The sequence below is a fragment of the Pseudonaja textilis genome, chromosome 1 (genome assembly GCF_049901715.1).
Source record: "Pseudonaja textilis isolate UNSWEBS1 chromosome 1, rPseTex1.2, whole genome shotgun sequence".
Taxonomy (NCBI): domain Eukaryota; kingdom Metazoa; phylum Chordata; class Lepidosauria; order Squamata; family Elapidae; genus Pseudonaja; species Pseudonaja textilis.
The window spans coordinates 9,203,458-9,228,198 of record NC_141990.1 but is presented as its reverse complement, the minus strand read 5'-3'; the positions used below and the strand labels follow the sequence as shown (position 1 = coordinate 9,228,198).

The following is a 24,741-nucleotide window of genomic DNA, read 5'->3' as shown; positions in this document are numbered from 1 at the left end:
TCAGAGGTGGGATTTGCCGGTTCTCCAAACTACTCAAAATTTCTACTACCGGTTCTCCAGAACCTGTCAGAACTGGCTGAATATCATCTCTGAGGCCAGTCATTCCACCGGTTAATTGTTCTCACTGTTAGGAAGTTTCTCCTTAATTCTGTAAGTAAGCTCCTGAGTTTAGGTAGGAAATACCAGAAATACAGATACAGGATAGGCAGTGCCTGGTTCAACGGTTGTGCCTGTGAGAGGTAACTATATGTCCTGGTGGACCATTGCTTAAATATGAGCCAGCAGTAGGCTGCAGCTGCTAAAAAAGCTAGTACAGTCCCAGGACACATCAACAGAGGGATAGCATCAAGATCATGGGACGTGAAACAGTTAAGTGAGTTTTGCTTCATTTTATAACCTTTCTTGCCACAGTTGTTATTTGAATCACAACAGTTGTTAAGTTAGTAACACAACTGTAAGGTGAATCTGACTTCCCCATTGACTTTGCTTGTTAGAAGTTTGCAGAAGGAGATCACATTACCCCAAGACCCTGCAACCGTTATAAATATGAATCAGTTGCCAAGCATTTGAATTTTGATCACGTCTCCATGGAGATTCTGCAACGGTCATAAATGTAAAAAACAGTCTTAAGTCACATTTTCAGTGCCTCTGTAACTTTGAACGGTCACTAAATGAACTGTTGTAAGTTGAGGACTACTTGTAACCCCTAAATGGTTAAAATCAGGAATTGGAGGAAAGGGGTTTTTATTCATTCATCTAGTCAATTTATGTAGCTGCTCCCTCCACATTGACACAAGGTGAAAAAGAATCATTCATAAAACAACACTAAAATATAACAGGGTCAAATAAATACATTAAAAATAGAAGAAGCAGCATTTTCTGGTTGCACAAAGGTAAGCAATAAGTCATTGTTACTAACTCCCCACAATTATTGTTAGTGCTACCATCAAGGATACATTTGTTGTTTCAACTCACTCCTGGTTAGGAAGTAAAGGAACATTACTGCACCAACAAAAGAAAACATTTATAGTTCAGGGTTGAACTGTGGTGTCCTTGGTGCTCTCTACGTGTAGTTGTTTGCTTGCAGATGCATATATATATATATGTGGTAGTAGCTTGCCCTGCCAGTGTTGCTGAGGATGTAGTTTTCTCCTTGTAGTTACTTGATTAGGATATTGTTTTCTGCTTCACCAAGGAGTGACAGAAAACACCTTAATACAATTATTTAATAACCAATTTTCACAGTTATGACCTTTGAAGCATTCTCCCATTGTCACATAATATTCCAGCGCTTGGCAACTGACTCATATTTATGACAATTGCCATGTCCTCGGGTCATGTGATCCCCTTTTATGACCTTCTGACAAGCAAAGTCAATGGGGAAGCTAGATTCACTTAACAACCGTGTTACTAACTTAACAACTGCAGTGATTCAATTTACAACTGTCTTGCATAGCAACAGAAAAGTTGAGCTCAACTGTGGTCATAAGTTCAGGACCGCCTGTAATGGCATCATGTTGTTTGGTATCCCACAGATCACCAGATCATCCCCCCTCCAGGGGACGCTCCACAAAAGGACCCGGAAGTTGCTCTAACCATAGAGTTCCATCTGCTGCGGCCTCCTATACAGTCCATCGTGGCTTTCATCCGGAAACTAGGCCTGGGCGTCCCTCCTCGGCCTAGTTGCCCTAGCAACTGAAGGCCGAGCTGGAAAAATGGCGGCGGAGGCCTGCATGGCTGGAGGAGACTCAGCGGCGGCAACAGCAGCAGCAGAACCGAACCCGGCCTGGGCCGAATCCGGGCTCTGCTTGCAACGCTACCTGGCGCGACTCAAGGCTCTGCGGCTCGTCCCCGATCCCAGCCAGGCCCCGGGAGGGGAGAACGTCGGCAGCCGCCGCCCCGAGCTCCACCTGCTCTTCGACGAGCTCATGTCCGAGACCTGCGGCCCGTGGGGAGCGGCGCCCTGGGGGCCGAAGCCGGAGGTGAGTACCTGAAGAAGGCCGAGGAGCGGCGGGGGAGCCCGATGGGGTTGAGGAAAAAGACTCGAGACAAGGGTGGGTCCCCAGGATCATCCACAGGAAGGGCCACATTGTCTCGCCTTTTCCCATTCCATCATTCTACATAAGTAATCCTCGACTTACAACCACAATTGAGCCCATCATTTCTGTTGTTAAGCGAAACATTTGTGATGTGAGGTTTGCCCCATTTTACGACCTTTCTTGCCACAGCTGTTGATGTGAATCACTGCAATTGATAGGTTAGTAACCCCATTGTTAAGTGAATCTGGGTTTCCCCATTGATTCTGCTTGTCAGAAAGTCACATGACCTTGGGACACTGCAACGGTCATAAGTGTGAATCAGTTGCCAAGCATCTAAATTTCAATCACATGACCACAGGGATGCTGCAAAGGTCGTAACTGAAAAACGGTCATCAGTCTCTTTTTTTCAGTGCTGTTGTAACTTTGAATGGTCACTAAATGAGCTATTGTAAGTGGAGGACTATCTATTTTTAAAAAAATTCAATTTTAACCTCACAACAAGAAATCTATAAGATAGGTGGGGTTGAAAGATACAGGTATTCCTCGACATATGACCATAATTGAGCCCCAAATTTCTGTTGCAATGCAAGGCAGTCGTTAAGTGAGTTTTGCCCCATTTTACAACCTTTCTTGCCACCGTTAAGTGAATCACTGCAATTGTTAAATTAGCAATACGTTTGTTAAGTGAATCTGACTTCCCCATTGACTTTGCTTGTCAGAAGATTGCAAAAGGGGATCACATGACCTCAAGACCCTGCAACCGTTATATATATGAATCAGTTGCCAACCATCCAAATTTTGATCACAACTGGGGATGTTGCAATAGTCATATATGTGGGGAAAAACTTTTTCAGTGTAGGTATAATTTCAAACAAATGAACGCTAAATGAACTGCTGTAAATTAAGGACTACCTGTATTGACATTCAATTTCATCTCACTTCTCTGTGTCTTTCAGGGAATTAAAAGTAACTAATACACCCCCTTTTTGTCATCTTTTATGTGGCAGGACATTTGTGAATTAATTGTCCAAGCTTGTAAACTAGTCCAGCTTAATCAAGAACATCTTGTCAATAAAGTGGCCCAATTAATTCACCAGCTGCTCAACAGATTCCAGGTGAGAAAACTATATTTTTTACCATATTCTGGTGGAGCACCTAATATAAGTCAGCTACTGTTTCAAATTTTCATAATTGTTTTCATTGACTTGATAGTATATTTAGTCTTCTTATGTACATTATAAACAAAATGCTGCCGTTAGAAAAATGATATAGTTACTATAATTGTAGCACACTTTTTTCTCTTCTCAGTATACAGATGAGACAGCTAATGGATTTTCTAGCTGTTACATTCTTCTGGATGTCATTTTTGAAGGATAGAAGCAACGGTTAATGAAACTGATTTACTGCTTGCTGAATAAGATATTATCCTGAATTCACCAATTCAAGATTATGCTAATTTCATTTTTCTTTTTGCGATTGCAGGTTGCACTGGATGAAGAGAGCCTGAATTATCTTCTGCCTTATTTCATCTCTGCTCTGAGAAAATGCAGCACTTGGACACATGTTGAAATTCTGCAAGCCTTGGCAGCCTCTGTCTACAACAATGGGCACAAGTGCCAAAAGGTGGATTGGAATATAATTTTGAATATTTTTCTTAGAAACATTTTCTCTTTGCCTAGTGCAGAGGAATTATGGTCAGAGGAGTTAGAAGTCAGAAGGAAATTTCAATACCTGTTGCTGAGAATTGCTAACTGAATAGTAGAACCATAAACAGATAGGTTAATAATTCAGTTCATCCCTTGGGATACCTATGGATTTTTCCAGTAGCTCCAAGCAGAAGGGCTAATCAAACTTTTTAGGTTCTGGCACAGGTAGTCCTTGACCTACAACAATCCATTTAATGACTGTTCAAAGTTACAGTGACACTGAAAAAAATGACTTATGGCCATTTTTCATAGTTACAACCTTTGTAGCAGCCTCATGATCATTTGATTAAAATTCAGATGCTTGACCCCTGCTGTGTCCCAAGGTCATGTTATCACTTTCTGACCAGCATAGTTAATGGGGAAGGCAAATTCACTTAACAGCTGTGCCTACTAACTTATCAATTGTAGTGATTCACTTAACATCTGTGATAAGAATGGTCGTAAGGTGGGGCAAAGCTCACTTAAATGTTTCACGTAACAACAGAAATTTGGGGCTCAGTTGTGGTTGTAAGTCAAGGACTACCTGTATATTTTTTGAAGATTAGAAGACAGTGGAAATGTTATATGTTATCCTGACACAAAGTAATTTGGAGTTCTTGAGTAATGTTTCTACATCCTCGGTTTTGTTTTGATATTTTTATACCGCTTTCACAATATAGACAAGATAAAAAATTTAAAAAAAACATGTTGGGTTCTTTGAAATTTCCTGTAGTAAGAATATTTTTTTTAACTTAACTATCTTTCAGATATATTGGTCCAACTCATGTAATATAAGCAATAATTTCTAGTTTAATGCAGTACAGGTTAGTATAGGCTGTTTGGTAGCTAAATAAAATAATTTCATATCCCATGCTAACCCAGAATAATTCCTGCTATCTGATGATGGGAAAAACAGATGTCCTGAATGAAATTTTCAACTTTTACCTCTTTTTGTTAATTGTAGCCTGAGCTTCACCCAGGTTGAAAACCATAAAAAGACATAGATGGCTGAGCTTATAGAATTTGTGCACTAAGCATGCTTTTGTCATATAACTTAGTTAATTCTAAGGTTTGTTTTGTCCTTTTCTCCAATTTCTTCAACAAATATGTGCTGACTGGTGTTTTTTTAAGTATCTCCCAGATTTGCTGGGGGAAAATGGACTTCTGATACAGTTCAGCAGCCCGGCTGAAACCGACCCTGAGAAGAAAAGGGCTGCGATACACAGCATGGCAAACCTGTGTCTCAGGTATGACTGAAACAAATACCGTGTTTCTCACAAAATAAGGCCGGGCCTTATTTTTTGTTGACCCCCGAAAAAATGGCTAGGCTGTCTTTTCGGGGGTGACTTAATTGCCCCCCCCTTGCATCCTCAGGCAGGCAGCGACAGCTTGGATGTTGACCTCGGCATTGGTAGGGCGCTTCGTATTGGGAGACCTTTCGCCACCGTTTCTTTCCCTTCTCTCTGTGCTGCTGCGGCGTTTAGAGCAAGGCCACGGCATTTGGCGCAGCCACGCGTGGCCAGCCAGGGCTCCTCCCTGCAACTGGAGCCCGGTGGAGACACTTGGCTTCAGGCGCTCCTGTCACCGCCTCCCCTTTGCCTTCGAAGGCAAAGCCAGTTCTTTTAAAAACAACGTCCTACTACCGGTACGACAAAGCCTCCTCTGCCCGAGAGGGCAGCCTAACCCCACGTGGGGAGGCAAATCTCCCAGGGCCACAGCGCAGGATCGGCTCACCCTGGGAGAAGCGCCCTGCCGCCCTCCCTGCCTGGCGCTGGGCAGAGCCTGAAGAGCTTCGCCTGGGGTGCCCAGCACAGCTGACAGGCGGGCCCTCAACTCATCCCGCCAGAGCCGTGCGGGCTGGGCAGAGCCGGGAAAGCGAGCTGTGGGTGCGCACCCACCTGCCAAACGAACGAGCCAGGCCACCCCGAGCTTGGCTTCCTTCCCAAGTCCCTCCAGCCCGAACCCAAAGGGGCTACCGGGAGAGTCCTCCCGAGGCAGTGATAGCGCCCACCCATCCATGGACAGGGAGGCAAGGCAACGGCCTGCGCCGCGTCCTCCTCCGAGCTGAGCCCCGCCAAGTGAGCGCCTCTGCCCGATGCTCGTGCCGCTGCACATTTGGAGCTGCCAGCGCATTTGGAGATGCGTGGGGACGGGGACAGGCTGGGCGAGCGGTGGAAAGGATGGGCGGCTTCGGGCTCTCTCCGCTGGACCCGCCGGCCAGGGAAGCAGCGCTGCTGTCGCCTCACCTCCCTATCCGCGGACGGGTGGGTGCTATCATTGCCTCGGGCAGCCTCTCCCGGTGGCCCCTTCGGGTTCGGTCTGGAGGGACTTGGGAAGGAAGCCAAGCTCGGGTTGGCCCGGCTCGTTCGCTTGGCAGGTGGGCGCGCACTCGCGGCTCGCTTTCCTGGCTCTGCCCAGCCTGCCCAGCTTTGGCAGGATGAGCGGAGGGTCCGGCAGGGAGGTGCTCGCTGCCTTGGCGAGAGCTCCACCGCCAGGAAGGAGGGCCCGCCTGTCAGCTACGCTGGGCGCCCCAGGCAAAGCTCTTTGCGCTTTGCCGGCGCCAGGTAGGGATGGCGGCTGGGCGCTTCTCCCGGGGTGGGCCAATCCTGCACTGCGGCCTTGGGAGATTCGCCTCCCCATGTGGGCTTGGGCTGCCCTCTCGGGCAGAGGAGGCTTTGTCGGACTGGTAGTAGGGGATCGTTTTTAAATGAATTGGCTTTGCCTTCGAAGGCGAAGGGAAGGCGGCGACAGGAGCGTTTGAAGCCGAGTGTCTCCGCCGGGCTCCAGTTGCAGGGAGGAGCCCCGGCTGGCCGCACGTGGCTGTGCCAAACACCGTGGCATTGCTCTAAACGCCTCAGCAGCACGGGGAGAAGGGAAAGCAACGGTGGCGGAAGGTCTCCCGATACGAAGTGCCCCACCAACGCCAAAGTCAACGCAGGCAGCACCATATCTGGGTATGCAACAAAAGTACTTCCTCACGGCAAGCCCACCCCCCTGCCATTCCCCCCCATTTCCCATGTTTAATATCGGCCTTAATTTGGGGGGAGGGGCTTAATTTGATTTTATTCCTATAAAAGATGCTGGGACTTCCTATTTGGGGAGGCCGTATTGTTGGAGAAACACGGTAGGTCGGGCTTGACTTCTTTCCATTATGTTGTGCCTCTCCTAGGGATAGAGGGTTCAATCATTGCAGCATTTGGGGGGGTGGGGGTCCAGAAAAAAAATGTCTAAATTCAAGGCCCACGGATGAAGATGCCCATACATTCCAGCTTACAGCACATTTTTGTAGAAGTGTGTTTTCTTTAAGTGTAATAATAGACTTCCAAACAGCTATTGTTAACATTCTAGTTCAAATGTTCGTCACTACAGAAATACAATTTTAATAGATTTATTTCAATTGATTTATTTAATTGTTTTAAACACATCAGTGGAAATAATGGAGGTGATATTGAAGAGTACTTTCTAAATAGAAACCACCTGGTACTGAGCGCATGGTACTAAACCAGAATGTAGTTTATTTGATTATAGCTTAGTGCAAAAGATGAACCTAGGTATTAAGGATTGTGGCTTATTAATTTGTGTGAACAGTCCCTGTGTGTTATTCAGCAAGTAGTGACTAATCACAATATTTGAACCCAGTCACTGTTAGGCTATAATATTATGTATTACATGGAAGAATCTAAATAGAGATGTAAAGAAAAGTCTGTAATTTCAACTGAAATTGCCCCCAGAAACTTCTAGTATTTAACATTCTTATAGCAGAATTGCAAATACAGACAGTACAGAATTAAGTTTGCTGCAGAAAAAACAGGTCAGGGCACATACTTGGGGATATTTGTAGCTTAAATATGCTTTGGATAAACCCCAAAACTAAAAAACCCTCGAAGATCAGACTCAATGGACCACTAGGCCTTTTCTGCCATCACTTTTCTATGTTTCTATGTTGTCTAATACTTGGAAGAATAATAGCATAGTTGCTTTTCTTAATAAATCCTCTCCTTATTTCATTGGATAAAGCTATTTGCCCCCCTTCCACGGGGTTTCAGATACTAGGAGCTTCCTGATATGAAGTGGTTGCTTCTGCGTTCTACTGCATTTTCTAAACAGACAGATAAAAGTGTTACTTCTTTTCTGCAGTTCGTCATTCTCCTTTGTACCTGCCTGTCTTTTAGCCTACCTGGACAGCCCTACCTGGAGGACTCTTACAGAGAGATCTGCTTTCAAGCTTTCCTGAGCATCTTGCAGTCTTCCAAAGGAACTGAAGTAGATGACATCACCTTTTGCATGGTAAGGGCAAAGGAGATTCTTTAGAATAGAGGTGGGCAGTAAGGGAGAGATTGGGGAATGACAGCCCAGCCTCCGTACTTTCAGGGAACTGCAGAATGCAGTTCAAGGGATGGGCTGAACTGTTTCAATCCTTTTTTAAATTTCCATCCCCTCGCCTATCTCATTCCAATATGCAATTTGAGAGTCAAGACGCATAGCCTGATTTAAAAGCACTTCCCAGCTGCAGATCCAATTTTTCAGGAAGAATACATTCCCACCAACGCTTACCTTCAACTGGCTACGATCAAACAGTCCTTCTGGGGATTGTTATTTTTCTTTCCTTGTTTTTCACCATGGCTTCAGAGGTGGTATTTAGCAGATTCTGACAGGTTCTGGAGAACCGGTAGTGGAAATTTTGAGTAGTTCGGAGAACTGGCAAACACCACCTCTGACTGGTCCCACCCCCATCCATTCTCTGCCTCCCGAGTCCTAGCTGATTGGCTGGGTCTTCTTTTGTTGCCTTGCACAGGAAAACGGAGCTGGAAAGCAGGTTAGTGGAGTGGGGCGGGAATGGGATTTTGCAGTATTCTTCCCCCAGGAATGGGGCGGGAATGGAGATTTTACAGTATCCTTCCCCTGCCACAACTATCAAGCCACACCCACCATACCACACCACACCCACCAAGCCATGCCCATAGAACCAATAGTAAAAATAATTGAATCCCACCACTGCCTGGCTTCTATTTGCAATTTCCCCATTTCTTTTCCTGTCACTGTTGGAAAGGAAAAGTAAAGCTGACTCGCCAGTATATTGTCAACGTACAATGCCAAATCTCCATCTCTGTTAGTAATTTCCATAGGATGGAGGCTTCGTTCCCAGAAGAAATGCACAGCCTTGACCCATGAGGAACAGACCTGCTAAAAACACCCCCCCAACATGACACGAAAGCTTATTACATTCAGGAGATTGTAGAGCAGAGGTGTCAAACTCACGTCATCATGGTGGGCGGCATGTGACGTATCAGGACTTTCCCCCTCTTTATTAAACTGGGTGTGTGCGTGGCCAGCTCATGAGGCATCTGGCCCATGGGCCAGGAGTTTGACAGCCCTGTTGTAGAGCGTTGTTTCTTAATCTCAGCAACTTTAAGGTGGACTCTCCAGAATGCTGGTTTGGGAATTCTGGGAGTTGAAGTCCACACATCTTAAAAGTAGCTGAGGTTGAGAAAATTGGTGTGGAGACAACTACAACTGAAGGATGGAATGGGACAATCGGAATGGGACAATCGAGCACAGCTATGTATTGTGTGCCTTCCTTGATCACTCTTTGGAAGTGGGTTAATTACCAATCCTGATGCCCTCGGGCAATCTTCTCAGATAGGATGTAAACTGCGAGGTCCTTGGTGCTCTCTGAGCTTGGTTATTTTCTTGCAGACATCCAAAGTAATGGAACATCTGCAAGGAAACAGCCAAGCTCAGTAGAGCACCTAGGACCCCACAGTTCAACCCTGAGCAACAAATATTCTCCTTTATCAGTAGAACTTAAGCTGTTGTTTAATCAAGAGAATGCTTTTTCCTGCAAGCATGCTTCAAGTGAAGCATTTCAGGATTTTCTTCTTGTGAACCTGCAGCTAAGATTCAAGAAAGGTAAATTGGGACATCATATAATGGAAATCATATCCCAGATTATGAAACTTACACTGGGGAACTGTCTGAGGTTGCTAATTAGTTGCTGGTGGTAACATTTAGAAATTGATTTCACTCAGTGAACTTAAATAAGCCCAATGCTTGCTTAATCTAAACCACAGGTTGAGCTTGCGATGAGAGTTGGGTGTGATATTATTATAGCAACTTCTCAAACTGTAGTCACTTGAGGGAAACTTTTGCCCTTGGACTTTTATCTTCTAGATAAAATTTCACTCTAGATCAGGGGTCACCAACCTTTCTGACTTCATAATTTTAAATCTCGTGGAGTACAAATAATGGTCTGCCTAATGACTGGCTGGATGGGCGTGGCTAGGTGGTCATGTGACTAGGTGGGCGTGGCCAACTCACATTGAGGGGTGCCTTGCCAGCCTCTACTCGCCCCTCCCCCTCCCAGCCATTCCTTGCTTGCCCCTCCGGGCTACTTAGGGCCCTAACTGGAAGTATTTGTTGGAGCTAAGCAGCCACCACAAGAAAGAGTTGGCAAAACAGCTGGCTCAGTTCAAATTGGATCTGACCGAGAAGGAGGCTCGGCAGAAGCACCTCACTGCGGACTACGAGCAGCATAGGCTTTCCAAGCAGAGGGAAGACCTGCGCGAGTGCAAGGCCTGATCCTGGCACCTGGAGGCTCAGTGGGCTGAGATGGTCAGCCAGTTCCAGGCCATGATGCAGTCCCACTGGAATGAAGCCCTCTGGCTCTTCTCCACCAGTGGCACTTCCCTCCAGCCTTTGCCCAAAGCCCCGCACCAGGACACTGAAGCAGACCCCAAATCAGAATTATTGCCCCGCTCCGACCCACACAAAAAGACCCCAAAGTGGGAGACTCTCTGCAGCAACACAAAAGTTCATTGCATGTATCCGGCCCAAGGACCCCCGATTTAGTGCAATACAAAAAAAAATGCAAATAATTTTTCTGCGGACCACCAACGTTTTCTCATGGACCACCAGTATGGTGACCACTGCTCTAGATGATAAGAGTTGTGCTATTCCTGGATGTTTGGAAGAAGGCTGATTGTTTTTTTGTTTTCCTTCCAGCTGTTACAAAATGCTTTGAAAGGAGTGCAGTCGCTCTTAAACGGAGGAAAGATGAGGCTGACCCAGACTGATCACCTCGGTTCCCTCCTTGCTGTGTTAAAGGTGACAAAGAGATTTAAAGTTTAAATCTTCCCTGTCTTACAGAGATTCCCCGAGTGCCCCCAAACAACCCTGAATTTATTTATTTTTTTAATGGGCCCTTTGTACTCAAGTGTGTAGAATGCTTTTGAAATGCCTCTGGTTTCTAAAATTAGAATTGCACAAGCCACGGTACCCATAATTGATTTGATAGCGAGCGAGCCAAGCAGCTTTGTTTTCCTCTTGGCATGTCTGAAGAAGCGGTCAAGATTTACTACAGGTAGTCTTTGATTTACAATCACAATTGGGACCAGCGGTAGTATTCAGCAGGTTCTGACCAGTTCTGGAGAACTAGTAGTGGAAATTTTGAGTAGTTTGGAGAACCGGCAAATACTACTTCTGACTGGCCCCGCCCCCATCTAGTCTCCGCCTCCTGAGTCCTAGCTGATAGGCTGGGTCTTCTTTTGTTGCCCTGCACAGGAGAACGGAGCTGGAAAGCAGGTTAGTGGGTTGGGGAGGGAATGGAGATATTTCACCTTCCCCCAGGAATGGGGAGGGAATGGGGATTTTACAGTAACCTTCCCCTGCCACACCCACCAAGCCATGCCCATAGAATGGTAGTAAATTTTTTTGAATTGGGACCCGAATTTGCATTGCTAGTCAAGGTGGTTGATAAATGAGTTGAACCCAATTTCATGAGCTTTATTGCCACAGCTGTTAAGTGAATCACGTGGACGTTAAGCTTTCCCCGTTGACTGCTTGTGGAAAGCAGGCTGGGAAGACCTCAAATGGTCTTCACATGATCCCAGGATGCTTCAACCATTATAAACACAGGTAGTCCTCGACTTACGATCACGATTGAGTCCAGAATTTATATTGCTAAGTGAGAAATTTGTTAAGTGAGTTTTGCCCCATTTTACGATTTTTCTTGCTACATTCGTTAAGGGAATCCCTGGCTTCCCCATTGACTTTGCTTGTCAGAAGGTCGCAAAAGGTGATCACTTGACCCAGGGACATGGGAACCGTCATAAATATAAACCTGTTGCCAAGCATCCAAATGTAAATCATGTGACCATGGGGATTCAGCAATGGTCGTAAGTGTGAACAATGGTCATAAATCATTTTTTTTCAATGATGTTACTTCAAACGGTCACTAAATGAACTGTTGTAAGTCGAGGACCACCTGTAAAGTCAGTTGCCAAGTGTTCAGGTGACCATGGGGATGCTGTGATGGCTGTAAGTGTGAGATCTGGTCTTACACTGAACTAAAATGTGTGGTTTATTCAGTGTGGTTGAGCAGTTGTTAAAATAAATGGCTGTAAGTTAAGGACTATCTTATTGCTGTATTAGGTACATCCCAATTTTTGTTGTTGCTGAAACTCAAAATGAGAGTATTAGCATCTATGTTTGTTTGAAGTAGATCAGCCAGATCATGGATTATGGTACTTCTGTAGTGTAATCACCTTATTCACAGTTTTGAGTGTGGGTGACACACAGAATAGGGCTAACTCCAAAATAGTAATGGAAGTGTCTAATCTTAAAAGCCCTATGGGAGTGGTGTTTGTCTCTGCACTGTATATGTATAATGGGGGAGGCTAGACTGACATCTGTCACAATAATCCATCGTGCATTACGATGTCCAAAGATAGTTTGCAGCTGGTTTCACATGCCACCCTAAGCCAGAAGGTGATTTGTGGCTTGAGCTTTGCATCACAAATGCAAGTCCAATAAATCTTTGTACAACATGATTTTTAGCTCAGCTACAGGATGTGGCCCAAGTCATTATGCTTTATTCAGCAAACCATGGTTTGTTGCGATGTGGCAGTTCAGTACCGTGTGCACAGAAGCGGTTCCCTGTGCTTTGTAGAAGTGCAAATGAAACCATTGCTGTGCTGAACAAACTACCAGCTAGTAAGGATTTAGATTCCCAAGATATCCAAAGGATTCTGATCAGTTTTTGAACAAGCTTTGCATTAGACTTTTGTCATCCAGGGTATTAAATTTTACCAGAGGTGGGATTCTATCTGTCTAGTTCTATAAACCGGTTGTTATGATTTTGCCCAGTTCGGAGAACTAGCAAATCGTGCCACTGGTTGGCCCCTCCCCTTCCTGCCCACTCACTCCTTACCTGGCATGCGCGCCATCAAACTTGCCTGGGTTTGGTAAGTTGCTATTTTTCCTTTTTTTTGCCCAACCATCAGCTGTTCTGCTGTGCCGGGAGATTTAGATTAGGTAGAAAGCAGGAAATTGTTGGATTTTTTGCTTTCTAGCTAATCTAAAAGCAGAGCTGAACCTTCCTTAGGACTGAAGCTTCTATTTTTTAAGTGTAGACTCAGGTAGCAGATTGCAGAATCATAGATCTCTAAGTGAATCTGTGATTCTGTGAGCAACTCAATCTGCCTGCCTGCTTTGCCTGATTTTGGGTAAAAGTTGCTCCTTTTTTATAAAAAAATTCAATATTTATATAAACATTTATAATGTTTACATACAAGCCATGCCCACCCAGTCATATGACCACCAAGCCATGCCCAGACACATGACCACGAAGCCACACCCACAAATTAGGCCACACCCACAGAACTAGTGGTTGAGACATTTGAATCCCACCCCTGAATTTTACCCTATAAAAGTATGACATCCAACCACGTTTAAAAGAATAGATGGGTTGTTTTTTTCTTTGTTTCAAGAAAGGAGAATGCAACATGTACGAATTACAACATGTTCATTTAGTGACCATTCGAAGTTACAATAGCACTTAAAATAGTGACTTCTGACCATTTTTCACACTTATGACCATTGCAACATCCCCTGCTCACATGATTTATATTTGGATGCTGGACAGCTGACTCATATTTATGACAGTTGTAATGTCCCGCAGTCACATGATCCCCTTTTGCGACCTTCTGACAAGCAAAGTCAATGGGGAAGCCAGATTCACTTAACAACTGTGCTATTAACTCAGGGGTTCCCAATCGGGGGTGCGAGATGATATTCCAGGCAGTGCAAAAACTTGGGCTTAGAAGTTTCAAAATTATAGTGTATATGTATAATTAGATGCATATAATTATTTTTTAATGGGTGCGAGAATATATTGGAAGCGCTCTAGGGGTGTGGGGTATAGAAAAGGTTGGAACCCCCTCACTAACTGAATAATTGCAGTGATTCGCTTAACAACTGTGGCGAGAAAGGTCGTAAAATGGGGCAAAACTGACTTAAAACAACTGCCAGACTTAGCAAAAGAAATTTTGGGCTCAGTTTTGGTCATAAATTCTTTGCAAAAAAAAAAAAAAGCAGATTTAATGTTTCTGTGGTAGATGCTGCCACTAAATAGAATACAGTATTGATGTCTAGGATTTTCTTTGACGATTTCAGAAATGCATGTTTCATGGACTCCCTGGAATCAACATAGAAATGCCCACCATCTTATATCCAGCACTCCTTCCTCAATACGACAGCCGGTCACCCATCGAGCAAGAGAAGTTGGAACAGAACAGTGTTAAACTGAAAGGGGTAAGCTTTTTAACTGTGCATTTGTGTGCATTGTGTGTTAAACCTAAACCGCTTCAAATGTCATCTGGTCACAAGCTGAGGGCTGTTTTTTTCTGTTTGGAAAAAAAATGTAATATTTTGGTAAAAGCACCTTACAGCAGCGAATGGAATCCTGTAGAGTCGAGCAGTATTTCTTGGTCACTTTAAGCTGTGTGGACTTCAACTCCCAAAATTCCCCAGCCAGCACTGCTAAGATCAAGATACACTGCTGTAGAGCAGGGGTGTCAAACTCAAGGTCTGGGGGACAGATCCGGCCCACGGGGTGCTTAGATCTGGCCTGCAAGGATGCTCTGGAACTGGTGAAGGACTGGCCCGCGGTGCCTCTGCCAGTGAAAATGGAGCTCGGGGGGGCTGCTGACAGAGGGTTGCAGGAGGCTGTCACAGCCAAAAATGGAGCTTGCGAGCCCATGTTTGTTGACAGGGCTTGGGCCACCACAGGCACCTGCAACACGAGTGATGTTGAGCTGGCCACACCCACCTTGACCACACCCATCCCGCTCCCCCCAAGGCCCAACACAACCGTGATGCGGTCCTCAGTGAAATTAGTTTGACACCCCATCTGTAGAGCAAAGCCACTATTTATGAGCGTATATCTGCCTTCATTAATTACTACTTCTAGGGCTTCTAAATCCCATAATCTCCATGAATGGCAGCTTTCATTGGGGATGAGAGGTTTAGCACACCTTGAGGGCGGCAGAATAGGAAAGGAAGTTCTGTTCTAGCGGACAGCTTCTTTTCATATTTTTAAACAGAGATTTTTCCATTGCTAGAAGGAGATGCCAGGGATTTGAACTGGAAGCTTTTGCTTAACCAGAGGGTCTGAAAACGGGACAGGATGAACTTCCAAAGCAGCTGTTGTGAAACATGAAATATTTGGTTTACTTTGATTTAAATCTTGAGCTGGAGGCACTGTTAGCCGGATGGTGCCTTAAGCAAAGGGAATAAGTCGTAGGAGGCTTCTTAAGTTGAGATCAATTTCTTTTTCTTTTTCTCCCCAGATCAAAGAGAGGACATTATAGTTTTATTTATCTTTAGCATCCATAAGTGCTTGATGAACAAAGCATTGTCTGGGTCAATATATTTTAAATACAGTGATAATAATAGTGTTATTTAACTATATATAATCATAATCTTTCAATTTCTAACATTTGTATATACACAGTAATCATAATGTATTCTATTCTATATCAGTATAGAAAATAATATTATTTTTCCAATTTCTAACTTCTATCTCTTTTTTCTAACTCTTTAATAAAATAAGAATAAAATAAGAAGTATTCTATTTCGAACCATCCTCTCTTGTCCTTTTTAGAATTTCAACTCTTAATAGACTTTTTGATAAATCTTTCATGCCAGTTGAGATAGATTTCTTGATGCTGAGAGAAGAATCCTACACAGGCTATTCTATATTGTGTTTCGCTGAAAGTAAGACCCTGTCTTATATATTTTTGAGCTAGGACTTACTTTCAGGGTAGGTCATATTTTCAGAGAAACAGGGTATTAATATGTAGAAAAAAAACATTAGATGATTGGATTGAATAAAGAGAACTAGGCCTAATTCATTGAATTGAAAACAAAACTTGTGCTTGTATCTTTTCTACTCCCCACAACCACCGCTAACAGAACAGGAGGAAGAAACCTAAAGGGAAACCCAAGAAAGGGAAGCTGGAAGAAGAAGGAGTAAAAGAGCAGCCAGGGGGTGCCGAAGGAAGCCGAGTGGAGAAACCCTCATTAAAGGATGAGTTGTCGCAAGATCAGGGCTCTAAGATGACAAATTGGGCATTCAGTGATAAATATCCATCGCTTGCGAAAGAGCGTTTATCTTCCCACGCTTTTAGCTGGAAGAGAATCAGCAGCAGTGACTCAGAATTTTCTGATGCGGAAGGTGGAATGCAGAGCAAAACAAGGTTTGTGATGGCAACCACTCAAGAGCTCCCTTCCTCCCACCCCCAGCGGCCTTTATGCAGCGTTGAAGTGTCTGTTCATTTTACAGCAACGTGGCTGAATTCTCTTTGGCTCAAGAGTTCTTTCAAAAGCAGATTTTTTTTCCCCCTCTCCCTTGGTTCCTTCCGTTTCCTCCCTGCCTCTGTTGCTAACGAACGCAGGTAGTCCTCGACTTAGGACCGCAATGCTGTTGCTAGGTGAGACGCTTGCTGAAAGACTTGTTTCTTGCTGCAGTTGTTAAGGGAATTGCTGCAGTTGTTAAAGTTAGTAGCACGGTTGTGAAGTGAATCTGGCTACCCTGGTGAGAAGGGCGCAAAAGGGAATCACATGACTTCCCCGGACACTGCAACCGTCATAAATATGAGCCAATTGCCAAGCACCTGAATTTCGATCATGTGATCGTGAGTGTGAAAGAAACGGACATAGGTTCACTTCTTTCAGTGCCGTTGTAACTTGGAACGGCCGCTAAACGAAATGTAAGTCAAGGACTGCCTGTATCAGGAAGAACAAAAAGGGTTTTTTCCTCTTTATTTATGGGTTAATATTTTGCATACCGCCACCTTCCAATGACACATGGCCATTTGCATTTGCAAAACAACAAAACCATGGCAACAAATGCTATCCACACTCTCAACCGTGGTTTCCTTCCTGATCATCTCAAGAGGATCAGGAGTGGCAGCCTGGTTCTGTGTTGGTTTTCTCCCTTTTTTCTGGGGTTGATTCCAGGCAGTGGTGGCTGGGGAAGGGCAGACACACCCTCCCCAGGAAGATGCTGTAAAGTTTGGTACTCTCCCTTCTCCTGTTGAACATCTAGGTGAGGCCCCTGGGTGAGCTCATCTGTTACCATGGGGTGAGATATCATCAATATGCTGATGAATTAAGCCATGACGTGCCATCTTACCTCAGTGCTTGGAGACTGAGTGTATGGATAGGGAACACCCTGCTTCAGCTGGACAGTATCAGAGTTGGAAGGGACCTTGGAGGTCATCTAGTTCAACCCTCCTGCCATCGCAGGAGACCTATACTATTTCTCATAAATGACTGTCCAGTCTCTTCTTACAAACCTCCGTCCGAAGGCAAGCTGTTCTCACTGTTAGGATTTTCTCCTTAGTTCTAGGTTGCTTCTCTCCTCTCCTTGGTTTACACCCATTGTTTCTTGTCCTGCCCTCAGGTGCTTTAGTAAATAAGTTGACCCCCCCGCCTCTTTTTTGTGGCAACCTCTCAAATATTTTGTTCTTAATCGCAAAGTCGTGTCTGACCATCACAATCCCATGGATAACGTTCCTCCAGGCCTTCCTGTCCTCTACCATCTTCTGGAGTCCATTTAAGCTCATACCAACTGCTTCAGTGACTCCACCTCATTCTCTGCCATCCCTTTCTTCTTCTTTTGCCCTCAATCATTCCTAGCATTGGGCTCTTCTCCAGTGAGTCCTTCCTTCTCATGAGGTGGCCAAAGTATTTGAGTTTCATCTTCAGGATCTGGCCTTCTAACGAGTAGTCAGGGTTGATCTCTTCTAGGACTGACCAGTTGGATGGCCTTGCAGCCCAAGGGACTCGCCAAGGGAGTCTTCTCCAGCACCAGAGTTCAAAGGCCTCCATTCTTTGGCACTTAGCCTTCCTTATGGTCCAACTTTCACAGCCATACATTGCAACTGGGAAAACCAGAGCCTTGACTATACGCACTTTTGTTGGCAGGGTGATGTCTCTGCTTTTTAGTACGCAGTCTAGATTTGCCATAGCTTTCCTCCCCAAGGAGCAAATGTCTTTTAATTTCTTGGCTTTTGGGAAACTGCTCACATAGTGGAAAAGTAGGGGGGAAAGGTAGGGAGAATTTTTTCACCTCTTCCAAGAACTTCAGAACTGCCGGAATTCTACTATTCAAGAATAAAATAACAATTTCAAAAGCCAAATAGAGGTTAATTATTCTCACTGTTCAGAAATTTTCTCCTTAGTTCTAGACTGCTTCTCTCCTTGGTTAGTTTCCATATAGTTGTGGGTATTCCATCACTGGAGGTTTCCAAGAAGAAATGGACAGCAATTTATCTGGATTGATATAGGATCTCATGCTTGGGCAGGGGGTTGGACCAGAAGATCTCCAAGGTCCCTTCCAACCCTATTATTCTATATTCTAAGATCAAAGACTTCCCCCTCTCCCACCCCATTGGCCAATAGGACAATGTCATTTTCTTAAGGTGTTACATCAGTTTTTCCCCCGGCCTGTTTTCATTTTGTCTTTGGTTCATGCCAGGTCTTTCCAAGCCAAAGTTCGCCAAGGGGCTTTAACCTGCTTCCTTTCCGCTGTGAAATCCATAGAGAAGAAAGTGCTCTATGGTTACTGGTCAGCTTTTATTTCTGATGAACCTGGAATAGGAAGCCCACAGACAGTGTCTTTGATGACAATTGCTTTAAAAGATCCATCCCCAAAGGTAAGAGGATTCGTTATCTTTGTAATGACTGCTCATCCTGTATGATCCAGCGTAAGCCCTCTTCCAAGCACTCATTGCAATAGAATAGGATCCAATTCAATGCAGTTCACTTTTTTGTGGTGTCAACTCTGAAGCGAACCTGGCTGAAACCATCTTAGTTGCCACGAAGCCTGAGAGGGGGAAGGGAGGGTGGAAGTAGATAGCCCAACTAGCAGTCAAAACAAAAAGTTTTCCAGTGGGAATCAAGGTCATCGTAACAGGTGGCTGTTGAAGGAGGACAGGGATCTGCCAGCGATATTCAATGGACAATTTGACCGGTGACACCTTGGAGGGGGGATTTTTTACTCTTTTAATTAGGTGAAAACCCCAGGAACTTTCAGGGTTGTTTTTCACCAGCTGTGCCAATATGATGTATCCAATAACCATGTTCTTTGAGGAATCTACCTGCCTCGGTTTTCTGATTTCAATGGGTACATTACTCAGAACGCTGACATGTGGTGATAGAACACTACAGCAGAGTTCTCCATCCCATCCCACTCTACTCCACTCCATTCCATTTTATTTATTCTGCCCTACCCTATCCTAACCTACCCTATCCTATCAAAAATAAATAAAATAAGGTTTAAGATAGAATTAAAACAACTTAGCTAACATCTATAAGTGAGGTCCAGGATGCAGGAGTGTAGTTGAATATGGGTCTTAAAGAGAATTCAGTCCAATTCACTCTAAAGTTCCTCCACAGGCACTCCAGCCCTTTGTCAGCCCCTTATAACAACAAAGCTATCAAGGTATTTTGCCAGAGGAAGGATATGCTAAGGAGTGATCATATCAATGGCTGAGGCCCTCTCTGCCTTCCATAGGTCAGCCAGGATCTCTGGCGGTATCCTTGAGAAAGGATGCAGAAGATAATTTGGATCCATCAGGTGCCTAGGCTCAACTCCTTCATTGATTTTGTTCTGTTGCAGACACGGGCCTGTGCTTTTCAAGTTATGTCAGCCATTTTGGAAGGTTCCAAGCAATTCCTGTCCATTGCCGAAGATGCCATTGATCACAAGAGAGCATTCACTCCCTTCTCGGTGAGCATTGCCTCCAGCATCCGAGAACTTCACCGGTGCATGCTGTTGGCTTTGGTGGCCGAATCTTCATCCCAAACCCTCACCCAGATAATCAAGGTAATTGTTTGTCTACAGAAGTTGCTTTTGTTCTACTAGTTCTAGTAGTTCTGAGTATCAGAATAACAGCATTGGAGGGGACCTTGGAGGTCTTCTAGTCCAACCCTCTGCTCAAACAGGAGACCCTACACCATTTCAGACAAATGGCTGTCCAGTCTCTTCTTAAAAACTTCCAGTGTTGGAGCATTCACAGCTTCTGGAGGCAAGTTGTTCCACTGATTCATTGTTCTCACTGTCAGGAAATTTTTCCTTAATTATAGATTGCTTCTTAGTTTCCATCCATTGTTTTACATAAAAGATGATTCAAAGTTAATTGCAAAGGTTTGTCTTAATTATTTTACATAATCATTGCTTTCTTCCTCCTATTGTTGGTAGAGTGGCATTATAGCAATCCTAGCCACACCTTACTATTCCAATTTTCTCCAGCCTAGAGTACTCCATGAAGGAGCTGGTTCTATACAGGTAGTCCTTGACTTACAACCACAATTGAGCCCAACATTTATATTGCCAAGTGAGTAATTTGTTAAGTGAGTTTTGCCCCATTTTATGAACTTTCTTTGCCACAGTTGTTAACTAACCACTTAACATGGTTGTTAAGTGAATCTGGCTTCCCCATTGGCTTTCTTGTTAGAAGGTTGCAAAAGGTGATCACATGATCCCAGGATACTGCAACTGTCATAAATATGAACCAGTTGCCGAGGGTTTGAATTTTGATCATACGACCATGAACTGTAAGTAAGTCAAGGACTACCTGTAATCTCCGGACAAGCCATTTAACGCAGCGTATTTGAGTGGCTCCATTTTGGAGGATGATCCCTAAGAGACCAACTTTTAATTGTTTGTTTGTATGTGGTTTTTGTTTATATGTCTTCAAATCAATCATAAGGCTGATTACCTGGATAAATCCCTTGCTTTCTTGGGAACATTTTTTGGAAGTGGTTTGCTACTTCTTCTTGGGGCTGAGAAAGAGGGATAGGCCGAAACTCAACCAACTTTCTTTGGTGCCTACTCACACTCTTTTGCCTAGTGCATTTAATTGCTGCAGCAAAGTGACTTGCTCCATTATACTTAAAGCATTTAAAATACAAATGGGATAAGGACACAACCAAACAGAATACTTTATTGGCCAAGTGTGATTGCACACAAAAGGAATTTGTCTCTGATGCATAAGCTCTCAATGTACATAAAAGCAACAAGTGATAATTCATGATCATAGTCATCAAAAAATATATTCATTATAAAGCATAAGATACAACATTTAGTGATAGTGATATAGGATGCTAAATAAGCAATCAGCATACTAAGTCATACTAAGATACTAAATAAAACAATTTAAAATGAAAGATACAATCAAAGTTAGGTGCAGCAGAACCTCTAGAGGGTCACGAACGCTTCTGACCAGACCAAATCAGGTTCCGACCAAAAAATTCACAATTTTTTTTTGTAGCCAATTTCCCCTTCTGTGCCTTTTTTTTTTTTTTTGTAAGCGCCAAATTTCCAAAATTAGGTTCGGGTCAGGACCAAATCAGGTTGCAACCAAAGTTATGGAACGAATTATGGTCATGACCAGAGGTTCTACTTTAATAGGAAAAATGAGAATAATAATAATAGTAATATAGGCTTACTAGATAGTTTCACAGTGTAGTTGTAAGCAAATTAGTTGTCTAAGCAAATTAGTTGTTTAGCAGAGTGATGGGATGGGGAAGAAAACTGTCCTTGTGCCAAGTTGTTCTGGCGTGCAATGCCCTATAGTGGGGGTGTCAAACTCGGTGTCACCACGTGACCTATCGGGACTTTTTTGCTCCTTTGCTAAACCAGGCAGGGGCGGGACCAGCATGTGAGGCGTCTGTCCCGCAGGCTGTGAATTTGACACCCCTGCCTTTTAGCGTCATCTTGAGGGTAGATGTTAAAACAGTTTATATCCAGGATGTGAGGGGAAATTTATCTGGAAAAGCTTACAGAGCACTAAAAAATTAAGCAAAGGACAATCCTCATCCTTATATTCTTAAACTGACATTGCCCCCCCCCAAGTAAAAAACTGGGGTGAGAAATAAGAAAACAGGACATTTCCACGATGTAGAATTCTAATCCCTCTTTCATATAGGTAGTCCTCAACTTACAATCATTTGTGTAGTGGCTGTTCACAGTTACAATGGCACTGAAAAAATGGCTTATGACTATTTTTCACACTTACGATGGTTGAGGCATCACCCAGGGTCCCGTGATGGAAATTCGAACTCTTGGCAGCTAGCATTTTCTGGGGTCACGTAATCAACCAGCAGTTTTTTGGCAAGCAAAGTCAATGGGGAAGCCAGATTCACTTAAACAACCATGTTACTAACTTAACCCTTGCAGCAATCCACTTGACAACTGCAGCACGAAATGTTGTAAAATGGAGCAAAACTCACTTAACAGCCATCTCTGGAGATTCTCAGCCATCCAGGTCATGTTTGTCCCAAAGGTCCCTTTTCAAAAGGTAACTGGACTTCCTTGTTTTTTAAAAAAATTTTTTATTTTGTTTGAAAATGTTCTGCTTCTCATCCAAGAAGCTTCCTCAGTTCCAACTTCAGTCAGAACTGAAGAAGCTTCTTGGATGAGAAGCAAAACATTTTCAAAGGAAAAAAAAACCTCCCCAGAAATTCCAGTTGCTTTTTAGAAAAGCCCCTTTGGGTCACTATCTTGCTTGGCAACAGAAATTCTGGGCTCGCTTGTGGTCATAAGTTGAGGTAATTTTTCATTTTTCTTCCTCGTTGACAGTGCCTTGCCAATCTGGTCTCAAATGTACCATATAACCGTTTGAAGCCTGGCCTGCTATCAAGAGTATGGAACCAGATAAAGCCATACATTAAACATAAAGGTATGCAGTTATTTTACATTATTCCTTTGTGCAGCTCAGGGGTGTCAGTCTCAAGGTCCATGGGTTGCTTAGATCTAGCCCGCAGGGCCACCCTGGAAACAGCGAAGGACCGGCCCGCAGTGCTTCCGCCAGCAAAAATGGCCCTTTTTGCTGGCAGAGGGCTGCAGGAGGCCATCATAGCCCAAAAATGGAGCCTGAGGGGGCAGGCTCTCCCTGGCAGAGTGCTAGCAAAACGAACTACTAGCAAAACTGGATCCCTTCCAGCCCCGCGTGGGCCACCGTAGGTGCCCCCAACACTAGTGACGTTGAGCTGTCCACGCCCACTATGGCCATGCTCACCTGGACATGCCTCCCCCCCCACCCCCTGAGCTCGAGCATAACCTTGATACGGCCCTCAATGAAATTGAGTTTGACAACTCCTGGTGTAGCTGTTCTGATACTTGTATTATTTGCAGTAAAACGTATTGTCCAGCTGGTTGTTTTGGATGAAGCAATGCTGTGTTACAGAAGCATCAGATGGTGGGGTACAACAGGTTTATATCCCATCTGTTTTTAGAAGTTTTGCTAGTGGATTGTTTCTTTTTTTTTTTCTCAGATCACGAGTTTTGTTCTTTTAAAAGAGAGACAGGAATATGCCAGCACATAATTATGCACCTTTGTGTCTCTACAGAAGTTATTATCAAATTGGTTAGCTCTTGTATATGTGGTTGTGAGCCATCCATGCAAATTTGTGTGGATGTGGGGAACTCCTGTGTAATATTAATAATTAGCGGCATATGGAACTGTGAAGCTTTTGCCGGATATCATCTGTGGTTATGGTACCAAGCAATCTTCTTGCCATGGTGGCGCAGTGGTTAGAATGCAGTATTGCAGGCTACTTCTGCTGACTGCCAACTGCCAGCAGTTCAGCAGTTCAAATCTCACCGGTTCAAGATTGACTCAGCCTTCCATCCTTTCAAAGTTGGGAAGATGAGGAGCCAGATTGTTGGGGCCAATATGCAGATTCTGTAAACTGCTTAGAGAGGGCTGTCAAACACTGTGAAGTGATATGTAAGTCTAAGTACTATTGCTAAGTGCTATTGCTGTTATGGTTTAAAAGAGAATAATTTGCTGTAGGAAAGGAAGTGTGAATTAACACAGGTAGTCCGTGACTTACAACTGTTTGCTTAGCATTCAAATTTACAAACTACCTAAAAAGGAGACTTACAATCTTGATGCAAAATTCTGACAGTTGTCCTCACCCCTCATTCACATGACTGAACTTTGAATGGTCATGTACGGTTGTTTGCAGCATGCTGTGGTCATGCAATCAACTGTGCCACAGTTTGCATTTACAACCACTGTGTGTGTTTTATTAGCCACCACAAAAAACTGGGTGACCAACCCCTTTTTCAACCGTAGTAAGCTTCATTATGGCATATGTCAAGGACTACCTGTAATTGAACATATCTTCTTTTGTTCCATCCTACTTCAGCCAGAGGTTTCATAGAAATCCCGCTATGACAAAAATATGGAAGATGTAGGCCAGCTTTATCTCCTAAGTGATAGTTCTGGAGCTAAAATTCTCTGAGGTGGAAGGACAGATTTAGCTTTGGAGACCTTACTAAATGATGATTATGGAACCACTAGGGGACGTGATGGTTCAGTGGTTAAAGACACTGAACTTATCAACTGCAAAGTCTGGGTTTGAGATCAGCACTGTGCAATCAGGTAAGCACCTGTCCTCACCTCAGTTCCTGCCTACCTAGCAGTTCAAAAGTATGCAAATGTGAGTAGATCAATAGGTACCACTTATTTGGGAAGATAACATTGTTTTGTGTCTCTCGGCGTATAGTCAATGTTGGCCACATGACTACGGAAGTATCTTCGCATAGTGGTGGCTCCCTCAGCCAAGAAATGGAGATGAGTACTGCTCTCTAGAGTCAGAAACAACTGGATAGGGAAAAACTTTACCTTTCATGGAACCACTGGGCACAATACACAAAATAC

At 44.0% G+C, this 24,741-nt stretch overlaps 1 protein-coding gene across 2 annotated transcripts in view; it reads left to right on the top strand.

Moving 5' to 3' along the window:
• The first annotated feature begins 1,658 nt into the window (after positions 1–1,658).
• Positions 1,659–24,741, top strand: part of HEATR6 (HEAT repeat containing 6) — a 42,294-nt gene continuing 19,211 nt past the window's right edge. The window contains exons 1-11 of one of the 2 annotated variants that reach the window (XM_026710150.2): positions 1,659–1,982; positions 3,047–3,154; positions 3,522–3,662; positions 4,856–4,971; positions 7,897–8,011; positions 10,727–10,828; positions 14,177–14,314; positions 15,977–16,260; positions 18,546–18,723; positions 19,689–19,895; positions 22,653–22,752. In XM_026710150.2, coding sequence (XP_026565935.2) covers positions 1,716–1,982; positions 3,047–3,154; positions 3,522–3,662; positions 4,856–4,971; positions 7,897–8,011; positions 10,727–10,828; positions 14,177–14,314; positions 15,977–16,260; positions 18,546–18,723; positions 19,689–19,895; positions 22,653–22,752 — 1,756 coding nt within the window. In that variant the 5' untranslated portion in view covers positions 1,659–1,715. The remainder of the gene's footprint in view (positions 1,983–3,046; positions 3,155–3,521; positions 3,663–4,855; positions 4,972–7,896; positions 8,012–10,726; positions 10,829–14,176; positions 14,315–15,976; positions 16,261–18,545; positions 18,724–19,688; positions 19,896–22,652; positions 22,753–24,741) is intronic. The other variant, XM_087925485.1, reaches the window with a different exon arrangement.